Source organism: Pterocles gutturalis, unplaced genomic scaffold, assembly GCF_000699245.1.
Source record: "Pterocles gutturalis isolate BGI_N339 unplaced genomic scaffold, ASM69924v1 scaffold8504, whole genome shotgun sequence".
Classification (NCBI taxonomy): Eukaryota; Metazoa; Chordata; class Aves; order Pterocliformes; family Pteroclidae; genus Pterocles; species Pterocles gutturalis.
Window position 1 is genome coordinate 1 of NW_010128119.1, and position 11,729 is coordinate 11,729.

An 11,729-nucleotide genomic window follows, 5' to 3' on the forward strand; every position below is an offset into this window, starting at 1 on the left:
CCAGGAGGAATCCGCCTCCGACTTTGTAGGAGCGGGGGCTGCCGAAGGGCACGCCGCACACCAGGAGCAGCCCTCCCACCAGCCCGGCGGCGACAGCCAGCAGGATGAACGCCGTCCAGAAGCCTCTGTACACTGCATGGGCGAAAAAAGTCAAGTTAGGGGAAAAGAGAGGAAAAGGAGGGTTTCAGAAGTCCGTGCTTAACTCCTGCTTCAGCAACTGTAAAAGCAAAAATTGGGAATGTTGTTCACGTGAAGTAGAGCTGGAGCTCCTGCTTTGCTAACTCCCTGCTGTGGTGTGGGTGCAGCATGCCTGGAACTGGTGCAAGCTGGGGTTGGATGTCATGCCCTACACAATGGGATTGGAATGAGGACAAGGGGTGGGAAGGGTTTGCCAGGGAAGCACACCGCAAAAGGGGGTGAGAGGAAAGGACACGGTGCTTAGCTGTGCCTGGGGGAGGGGGTTGGAGAGGCTGGCAAGAAAGGAAAGAAAATAGCAAAATTTGGAGAGGTGGAATCAGCCCAAAGCTTTGTTCCGTTATAATTAACACTTAGAGAAGGTGCCAGGTTCCTGGTTTAAAATAAAGGTGGGTTTTGTTAGCGGGGCTGCAGGGAAAACAGGGGCTCAGGATTTCTCCCATTGGTGGCCTCGCTTGACTCCAAGGGAAAGAACAGGGCAGGAGAACAGCTGCCTCTTCACCCACGGCATCTGGGGGTTTTACCGTGATTTCTGCAACCACACCAGCTGGAGCTGAGCAAGCTTGCGTCCATCACGTCCTGCGGGATGGGACATAGCCCACTAATTTCAGTCTCCCAGTAACCAAGCCTCTTCCAGTCCCTGCCATAAACCTTGGCCAAAGGTGGTGGTCTTCAGGCAGACATCCTCCGATACCCTGCTCCCCACTCCCCCGATTTATCCAACCCCTCGGACCACCGCATCCCCCTCTGGCTGCTGTTTTCCAGAAGCACCAGTTGGAGAGATTTAAGCCAAGCACGAGCAAGCGGGTAATGCTGAAATTATTCACACTTGAAAGAAAAATGATACAGAGAAGATGCGTTTTCCTCATTTGAAACCATTTTGTCAGGAGAGCCACTTAGGGAGAGATAAGTATCTTGAACTCTCCAAAACCACAGAATTCATTTTCATGTTTAACCTCCCGTCACCCGCTTCTCTCAGGGAGCCTAAGAGGATGCAGATAAGGCAGAATTATCTCTGGAGCAGGTAATAGCTGGAGGACCCCTCTTCTTGGATGAGGTTTTGTCATCATTTGCATACGAGGATGGACTGGTTTGAAATAAAACAAGTTTTAACAGCAGAAGCATCTCTCTCTGCAGACGTTTGAATGCTTTGCAGCGGGATTGGTGCAGCAGAGGAGCCCGATGCTCCCACTGCCCTAAACATGGGTGCTGAGCCACCCTCAGTTCCTTGGATCACACCAGGGTGGGTGCCAGGAGCCCCCCAGCACCCCAGGGTGCAGCCCCTTGTCCTGGTTTCGGCTGGGACAGAGTTAACTTTCTTCACAGTAGCTAGTGAGAGGCTGCCTTTGGATCTGTGTTGAGAAGAAAGCTGATAATACAGTGGTGTTTACAGTTGCTGCCAGGACAGTCAGGGACTTTCCAGCTTCTCTGCTCTGGAAAGAGCCTTGGTAATTGGGTGGTGAGCAGTATCACTGTGTGTCACTCATTTGTATATATTACTATTATTAACATCATTATTATTATTATCATTATTTCCAATATTATTGTAGTTTAGTTATTAAATTGTTCTTATTTCAACCCACAAGTCTCTTTTTCCCTTACCACTTTAATTTTCTCTCCCATTCCCCAGGAGGAGAGAGAGTAAGCAAGCGGCTGTGTGCTGCTAGCTGGGTTCAAAACCACAACACTAAAAATGGGCTGCTCAGAGCCCCTCACCAGCACCTCCCTGGATGCGTCCCAAGGGGCATTTCTGGGAAGCAGCTGAAGAGGTTTCATAGCATGGACTGACGGGCAGGGACAGATGACTCCAGGGCCCTTTATTTAGTACGGAAAAAATAGTGTGTCTATCAGCGAGATCATTCAGAAACTAGACGTCACGCCTGCCTCTCCCAAGGAGATAAAAACCCACAGCTAAACTCGCGTGTTTGCCGCACACAGCCTGCCACGGGCTCCTCCTTCTGCCCTCGACAGGTCCTTGTATCCATTTTACACCACAGCATGTTCCCCAAGGCAGGAATCCTGCACAGCACAGCAAATGAAACTAGCTGCTCTCCCTCACATGCTCCTACTGACAATTTCTTTTTAAATTAATTCCTCATAAAAAAACCCATATAAAAATAGAAAAGGTACTGCTAAAGGCTAAGGAAAAGGTCAAGATGTTTGTTTTTGCAGTATGCCTGCCCCAGATCCCCGGAGGCAACGCAGAGTGATGCACACTATTTAAAGAAATCAATTCATTTCAACAAAGATCATTGAATTAATTCTAGCTGCTGCCACCAATTTAGCAAATTAAAATTCCTACCAGCAGCTGATTCATTAAAGAACTCTGAAAATACAGAGAAACACAAATAGAAAGGGAACCAGTTGAAAGGACAGCTCTCCAACTGTGTCGTACTCGGTGTATTAAAATAAGCCAGTCACTTAGGTGGATCTTTGAACAATTTGGTCTTTAGCTGATTTTCCAGTGTTTGTTCAGTTTGCCTTGCAACAAATCAACACCAGAGCTCTCCCAGAAACTCTGGAAACGCGTCAGCACTGGACTGCAACAAGGCTGGAGCCCAGAAGAAATTATTTGCGTTGCTCTCCTGCAGGATCCGGATTTGGCCATGGGGCAGAAGCCCTTTGCCTCCAGCTCCTCCCAGTAAGCAAGGAGGTGGGAGAAGGTGGATTTAGCATCCTCCCTTGCCCATAGGAGTGGGTACTGAGCACCCAGCAGGAGGGTGCAGAGCTCATGGCCAGGCATGGAAGATGTGGGAGAACATCTCGATGTGCTCACAGCTTGGGACAGTCAACTGAGAAAGGTTATTTTGTAAAGGAGCTTGCCAAAAGTCTTAGTCATGCTTGGCCACATGTATTTGCAACAAGAACTGCAGCACTGACACACATGGTAAATCTCTGCCCCATCGCCTGGGAAAGGAGCTGCTGGGGGAGGAGGAATGAGACCCACCTGCTGTTGTGTCGTAGGAAGGATGGGGGAAAGGTCCGAGAGCGATGGGCATGGGAAAGAGGTAACCATGCATGCAGAACTTGGGGTGTGCTTGGCTGGCTGGAAAAGAACAACAAAAAGAGCCCCGTTTGCTTTTATTTTCTGCAAAAATCACAGCTGCAGTATTCAGATGGCAATGTACTATTTTGCAAAACCTACAAAAAAACCCTCACTGAAATCAAAAGGCTGGGGAGTAAAGAAGGATAGTAAATCCTGGTTCGAAAGAAAAAAGAAAAAAAAAAAAAGAAAGGAAAAAAAAAAAAAAGAAGAATGATGAGAGAGGGAAGATATAACAGGATCTGAGCCTGCTACCTGTACATCTTCTCATCTTCATAGCTTGAGTCTGGGGTGGACATAAATCATGAAAGATGGAGCAACTGAAACCAGTGTAAATATTCCCATTGTTGTTTTCATCCAGAAAATGTGCCAGATGGCCCAGAAGGGACAAAGGTATTTGGGTTCCAGAACAAGGTACCTTACAAAGCCTCCAGTTTGCAAGACGGGAAAGCACAAGGAGAGTGGAAGTGCCCCATCAATATTAATACCACTGAGGCTTATCGTGATTAACGGTAATAGATTGAATGTTAAATGAATTAATTAATGGCTGGCCACTTATTTAAATATGTTCCCCAGCTCAAAGGAACACTTTATAATAGGTGGACATTAGTTCATGCTAAATTGACTACGGAATACCTATTGAATTAATTATTACATCCATGAGAGCAGCAAATTAATTTGCCATGATCAATCCTATTATAATAAATACCTAAAGAAGTAGTACAAATTTGCCAGTTATCAGAAAGAGTCATTTCACTTCAGGTAACATTATATTATATCATGTATTTCCACATAATGTAATTAGATAGCAAATTCCCTCTCTCCAGCCTGTCCTTTTTTATCAAAAAATTTCTGTGCAAAAAATCTCACGTCATTCAGTTGAACGGTGACAGTAACTGTTCCTGCAAGATTTCACAGGAAACACAGGTCAGGGACCAGGGGACAGCAAAGTCATCGGAAATTTTAATCCCTGCAGAGTAGATTTATTGTGAGAAGCTGCATTATTTGCAGCCAAATGCCTTTCAAGGTGATCACACTGCTCCACGGGCATGTCAGCATCTTTGAGTAGACTGAAGCACCAGCGAGCACAGGGTCAAAGCTTAAAAAATACTTCTGCAGAACTTTTTTTTTTTTTTTAATCCCCAATACTTCTCTAGGGTTGTGGCATCCCAGGGCAAGTCTGTCCTCCTCTAATTACCCACCGTGCACTAGTGCAGGTGAGCTGGTTGCTGGCTTGGATGCCGGCGGGGCTGGTGCCAGGGGTGTTGTGGGGTGGTCTCGCTCTTTTGCTCTTTCTGGTGGTTCACTGGGCCAAGACCCCACACTTCACTGCACGTGGGCCACCAGTCAGCACCAACTGGTGCCTCAGAACAGGTTTCACCTTGTCCTTCAATTTTTTTTGAAGAGCGAATGCGCTTTCAGGAAAAAAAATAATGATTTTGCATCCATCTCTTTTTATTCGCACATGAAATTTCAATGACCTTAACAAGCAAAACGAGGGGGGAGAGTTGTCCTTGCTGGTGGAAGCCACCACTCCATAAGACTTTGCAAGTGATATATTAAATGGCATCAAGAGGTTCCTACATTTCTGTGAACAACCCTCTGAGAGCAAAACCCAGGTCAAAAAAGAGCACAGAAAGGGTGAGCCAAGCTTTTGATAGGGAGATGATGAAAAAAAAAAAAGAAATAAAGACAACTGTTTCCTCATCCCTGGGAGCCCTTGTGGTGCTTGTTTAAAATTCAGACTTTGAGTGAATGCTGTGAACATGGAGCAGTGGTATCATACTCACTGTACCAGAAGGTCCAGATGGTCTCTGAGTGGCCCTCGCCAAAGAACCAGCACCGCCAGAAGAACCCCTCGTGGTGGAAAGTGAGGATCTCCTGCCTGACCTCTGTTGGAGCTTCAGCCTGTGGAGGAATGAAAGCCCAAGCTGATCCGGGATTGATCATGGTGGAAAGGTGGAAATTGTGTATTTTTTGCTTAGGCAGTTGCTGTTTTCATTTTTTGTTGGGGTTTTCATTTGTTGTTGTTTGCGTTGGTTGTGGGGGGTTTGGGGAACACAGAGGCAACTGCTGTCCTTGACTTTCTGCCCTATCAGAGATACAAAATGTTCTCATAAAATGTCCTGCAGACCTTCACAATACAGTTTCTTCTTTTTCTTATATCCTTAACCACTGATTGCCAGAGTGGGTGGGTACTTGTCTTAAGTAGATTTTACAACTGTTGTAACCAGTTGGAAGCAGGTTGATTACCAGGTAAGCAATTTTAGGGATGACCCAACGCAACAGTTCAGCTGTCTTTGTCCCTCTGCAGGATCCATGGAAAGTCTGGCTTTAACCCCAAAAGACAGCCCAACTCCAACACCCCCATTGAGCCTCTTCCAATCACCAGCCCAAAGGTTTTATTCTTGGTCTCCATTTGCTGAGCCCAGTAGAAGTTACGCTAAACCTGCATGAGAGAGAAATCACTCTTTGCCCACATAGACCAGGATAGAGGTGTTGACAATTCTTCCTTTTTTTGGTGAGTCTACTTCAACCCCCAGACCAGATCTGCGAGCACAAAATTTAGGTCTTTCCAGAAGGAAGGGTATTGCAAAATTGAGTCATGGACTATTTACCTAAAACCTTATTAAAACTATAGCCAAAATCAATTTTGCCTTTATCACATACAATTGGGTAAAGGAGACATGACCATTATAAAATTACATTTTGTGAAGGATGGAGAAGCTCCACACAGTCTTGGACCCTGTGAACTGGAGAAAGGAGACAGGACTCAGTAGGGTGGTGACAGAAGACGCTTCCCCTGCCTCAAGGTTTTTATGCATCAAGTCATGACCAGTTCCAGAGCTCTGACCTGATTCTCCTTTTATTTTCAGGATAAAATACTAGCTATGGTAATGGGAACATGCAGCCCTCAAACACCATCAGCTGGATGGCTGCTGGCTTGGTGCGTCTACGGCACCTTTCATCGCTGTTTGGCGGATACTTGAGACCATCCTTATCTGTAAAAACACAGCCCATTATACACAACCAGTAACTGAAATAGAAATAAAATAGCTCAGAGGAAAGAGTAAGAGCAGTTCCTATTTCTGCCCGGAGCTTTTGAAGTTGTTTTGCCTTAGAGACAAGCATGCTAACACTTGGCCAAGAGCGTATCTGAAATATTTGAGATGCTTATTCACATCGTGCAGTGCAGCGTCTCTAGTCTCTCCACTTTAAAAGATAATAGCATAAACAAAAAATCTGAAACAATTAACATTGTCATTTCCCAAGTGCCCAAAACCTGAGCAGCAATTCTCCACCCGGGACTCTGACATCTCCAGGGCTTTACAGACCTGCTTTAAACTGTAAAGACAGTGTCTTCTGCCAGGCATTTTTTCTATCATGACTTTTTTTTCAATAGAGAAAGTCATTTGGAAACACGACTCAAGCAAACAGTGTCCTACATTTGATTATGGGATGCTGAAAAGAAAGAAAATATTTCTCACTGGCATCATGACGCTTACCCAGCGTGACTCACCACACCAGAAAAAAATGAAACCTAATGGGGTTGAACTTCGAAGTAACGAAAAGTCTGCACACAACAAGGATCTTCCTGTCATTTTGTAATTGAAACCACACATTGATCGGCACAAAAACATTTTTGAAGAGTGGGAGGCTCGAGGAACTGATCTGGTTGTTATTCCATTGAAGAGTTAGACAATGATAAGTGATGCCAGCAGTTAGCGCTAAAATACCAAATCGTCCTTCAAAAATTCTGAAAATTCTAAAATTCTATATAAATCTTAATTTTAAACTATAGAGGCCTCTTCTTGTTAGACAGGCAGGAATTCTTGCCTGCTCTGTTCCGCACCTGATGTTCTCTTTTGTTTTCTGTCTGTGCTGCAGTCACATCGCTTCAGAGGTAAATGATTGCCAAGCCCTGCACTTTAAAACACAAACTATTTTTAAATGAAGCAACTACAGAGGGAGAAATGTTTTAATAGCAAATAGCAGGAGATATCTTTTGTCTTCAGAGGTAAATGCTGTCAACAAGTAAAGCTCTTACATTTTTTGCCTTTCATTCCCTCATGTTCATATCTGCCAGATTACAGAGGCGCTGTCTCAATGTTTCCTACACGCGCTTTCCTTCAGTCAAAATGCTACATACTGGGGAAATGCTGGGTTGGATTTTAAAATCAGCTCAGGCTGATATTTTATATATATAACTATATCTAAAATTGTGTATATTTTTTAATTAGCAGGTCACTTTCAATGAGCATAAATATTATTGCAGATTTAAAACTTTAAAATTTTAAAACTTTAAACATTTAAAACTTTAAATTATTTAAATAAGTCATTTTTTTCCAAAGGCAGACAAGATTTCTGAGTTTACCTCCACGCTCTGCAGGGTGCTGTTGCCACTCTGGAAGACGCCGCAGGTCTCCGTAGCCAGAAGCCAGTAATCTGTCCCAAAAGCAATGAGGAAGAGCAAGACGCCGGTGCCGCCGAGGATCCCGGCTGCGAGGGCGGCTACTCCAGCCTTCATGGGGCAGCAGGTGGACAGCAGAATGGGAAATCAGAAAAGAAGCAAAACGCCGAAGTTTCCCGGGTCGCTGGAAGAGGGGGACGAGAGAAGCGCTATTTTTGGCCGCGGATAATAATCTTCTCCTGGCTGGTGTGAGTTTCAGTGCGTGGGGGGAAGAGGACTAATAAAAGCAGATGACCTGGTGGAACCAAACAGCTGTGGCATTAAGGAACATGACAAATAGCTATTGAGAGGGAGCAGGAAGATTTCCAAATGAACCACATGGCTGTGTTCTGTGTTCCAGAAGAGTGGTGCAGGGAGCCCCGAGCCTTGGATGGGCAGGCAGGGTCTGTAGGTGACGGGCGGTCACAATGCAGAACCGCCCAGAACGCTGGAGAGGTTTTAAATCCAAGCAATAGCATTAAAACATTGGTGATATCTTTTAAATGTCTCTTAAAATCTTGGTGAGCTCAGAAGTGATGCAATCAACCCGTGCAAACACATTTAAATCAGGCAGGTCCCCATCATAGAATGGATTGGGTTGGAAGGGACCCTAGAGACCATCTAGCCAGACAAGGAGTGTTAAAATTGTGTGGACGTACCAATATAACCAGAGTGTCCTGCTGTGCAGCTGTAGAAGGATGTTCTCTCTCCTGACACAGAAGAGCGGACTGTATAGCATCCATACCCCTCCCACCGCCCGAGCCTGCTGGGGAAGAAGTGTCCCACGGGGACAAGGACATTCCTGCATGGAATTTTGCTGCTGTTTGGTTCCTAATGCTTTTGTCTTCTGCTGGAGCATCTGCTGTAAATCACTGCCAGGAACTTGATGCCAGACTGGGAAAATTATAATTTCTGTAGGGCAATAACTATATTCCTGTGACATGCCAGGAGGCTGGGGGAGGAAATTTAAATCACAGTGAAAATCCAAGTTCTGATTTTCTAACCCTAGATTATGTCATGACCTGTTCTAAAAAGGGGGAGAGATAAAGATGTTGACTTCCTTATCCTATAGGATTTTGTGTGGCCAAACTAATTTCTAAATGAATTTAATAAAGTTAACTGTGAACATACGAGTATCTCAGAGAAACTGCACACCAGTTAGGGGAACTGGAGAGGGCTGGCTAAAATTTTGACTACACTTGTAGCCACCTGGTGAGGCATGTGGATGGATGAATATGCTCACTCTTCTTCCATAAGCACAACAGGCTTTAAAGTATAATAATTTATTCTGTCCTCTGCATTTTCCATCACCTTTGGCTGTCCCTTACCTACACGTACCAACGCTCTCCAAGCCCATCCCTGGGCAGCCCAGCGCATCTGCTCTTTTTCCATAGTTCTGAACTTCAAAACATACCATCTCACAGTCATTTGGTTACTTTGCAGATGATGATTGCCTCAATGAGATGATCTCTTGGTATTGAACATAAAGTGGTCGATCAAATACAAATTGCCATATATCTATCACCCAATTAATCTTCGATAAGTGTCATTACAATCAGTTGCTGTTTAACTAACATAATCCTGGTTAAACCTGTCTGAAGTCACAAAGAAAATCGGTTGCCATCTATTCTTGTGATCTATATCTCAAAGCTGAACACTACTGACGGAGGGAGATTTGGCAATGCTCCTTCAGGAGCTCAGTGAAGACAAGGGTTTGCACACCAGAAGTGAGGACTTTTTTTGCAGACTGCACTGCAATGGCATAAAATTAAAATGCAAAGTGGGCACTCATGTATTTTAAAATAAAAGGGATTAATGCATACTTCCACATCTATGCTTTTTAGTCAGCTGTATTTGGCGCTGCTGTATTTATGCTAATGTGCGTTCACGAGTTAGCGCCGTTTGCCATTTGGAAGGTGTCCTCAACAATTGTCGACCCCATTGGCAGAAAATCCCCTGCGTGGCTGCAGCCGAGCATTGCTGGTGCCCAGCCTTGGCTCCTCACGGGCTCTTATGTGCCCAGCCAAACATTTCCCAGATTCCTAGGCTGCAGAATAGGAACTCAGTTTGCAAAGTCAAAACATCTCTCCATGCAACAAGCTTTCCCTTCTCCTTGGCACAGCCCCACGCACGTGCTCATCGCTATTAGGATCTGAGAAATTCCTGGACGTGATGGACAATGAGAACATGCCTGGGGCACTGCCAGCTGCCTTATGTCTACAGCCCCTTTATGTTTCCTTCCATTCACCTTGATTATTTTTTTTCAATTAGACATCAACCTCATTGCACCCAGCCAGCCCAGATGGTGTTGGATCCTCAGGCCAGCAGTTGTGGGGGCTGCCAGAGGAGCAAATTCCTTCAGCCCCACTCATCCAGGGGTCACCCAACCTCTGCACCCCCCTTCCTTCTCTATTTCAGGTTAAAAAAAAAATAGACAAAATTAAAAATCTTATAATAAGAATCTTTTTTCATAAGGCTTTTTAGTCTTACAAACTAGTCTAATAGAAAAAACTAGTTCCTTTCCTCTTCAGAAAAACATCTTTATTAATTATAAGATTCAGACCCATTCTGGTTTCAAAGTGGAAATTAGGTTTTTGGTTTCCTTTTGTGCAAGCATTTTGTTCATATAGATTTTATACAATGCAGTAGACAGCCTTGTTAACAGACAGGACACACACATATATACTACAAGAAAAGAAAGGGGAAAAAAAAGAAGAAATGGCAAGAAAGCCACCAATAAATCATTCCAGCCCCCCTCTCTCCCTCTACAGCTAGAAAGGGCTGGGGATTTCCTGATGAACTAATCACAAAACATGGGGTTTAAAAACCAAATCATTTTCAGGGAAGGGCTGGGGTGAGTGAGTACCTCTGGAAAAAAATTTAATTTCTTAAATTTGAATGGTGCATTTCAACATTCTCAAAGAAAAAGTTCCATTCTGGAGGATAAAGCACCTTTTGATAGCTATCAAAGAATGAAAGCAATCATTAAATATGTAAATTGGTGTAAAATTTGTAATAAAAGATTTTTTAAAATTATGATCAATTCATCGATATTTTTTCATCTTATCATTTCCTGGGTTTCTTTATGAAAAATCCTGAAATTGACAGTAGGTTTGCATACTCCAGCAAGGAGCTGGGACTAGTCAGCTCAGGTTTTTCACAGAATTGGTGTATTACCTTTCAATTGATCAAAGACTCCATCAGCATGGGCTGAGGTACCATTACTTTTTATGTTTTGAGCCATACTTGCAGAAAAATTATACATTACGTAGATAGATCAACATATTTTCAACGCTCTCATGCTGAAAGCAGAGGACTTCTTGCAACCTTATAAACAGATGAGATTTCAGGGGTGCCTTCAGCAACTTCCCCAAGTGCCCGTGGAGATCCCCATACCTTTCTGGGTCGGAACTTACCCTGACGATCTGCCGTGCTCTGAAAGACGCTCTACATAGGGTTTCCTTGGGTAGATGGGGTGAAGATCTCTCATGGGTCTCCGACTTTACTCTTGTCTCCACAAATTTCAGAACAAGAAGAAACCAAGGAGAGCAACGCCATCCAGACCACGACAAGCACTACCCAAGCGCTACCAACTATACCTTGGAAATGCCACCAACATCCTTGGAGGGTTTTGTAAAGAGCAACCCCCCAGTATGAACCGTGCCGGGAGGGAGAGGAATCAATATCCATATTGAAATTTGTCCTTTTAATTCGACATTAAAATTCTAATCACTGGTTCACCTCCATCACATGCTCCTTTTTCGTCTCGCCCGACTACACATCTCTCAGAGGAATAACCTAAGCTGGGATGTTGAAAGATCCTTAATGTTTCTTATGATGTTTAAAAAAGCTCAAATTTGCCTCACCTGCCTCTTAAGCGTTGCCAGTGCTAAGCCATTATAATCTCCTTAAACAGTCAAGAAATAAAATAAACACAAGTGTGATTTTCTGGCCAAAATAATTTTTTTTTAAAAAGTCCACGTGCTGAACACAAATGGGTTTTGGAGTTTATAGCCCGATTTGCAAATGTGGCTGCTTGAT

The 11,729-nt window shown here is 44.1% G+C and overlaps 1 protein-coding gene across 1 annotated transcript; it reads right to left on the reverse strand.

The window, feature by feature from the left end:
• Positions 1 to 7: 7 nt before the first annotated feature.
• Positions 8 to 7,766, reverse strand: LOC104458052 (transmembrane protein 182-like; the record flags this gene model as incomplete). The annotated part of the gene is made up of 4 exons (XM_010079498.1): positions 7,614 to 7,766; positions 5,029 to 5,146; positions 3,143 to 3,241; positions 8 to 132 (listed from the first exon to the last, which is right to left on the reverse strand). Coding segments are annotated over exons 1-4 (495 nt in total), but the record flags the coding sequence as incomplete, so codon positions are not given.
• Positions 7,767 to 11,729: the final 3,963 nt, after the last annotated feature.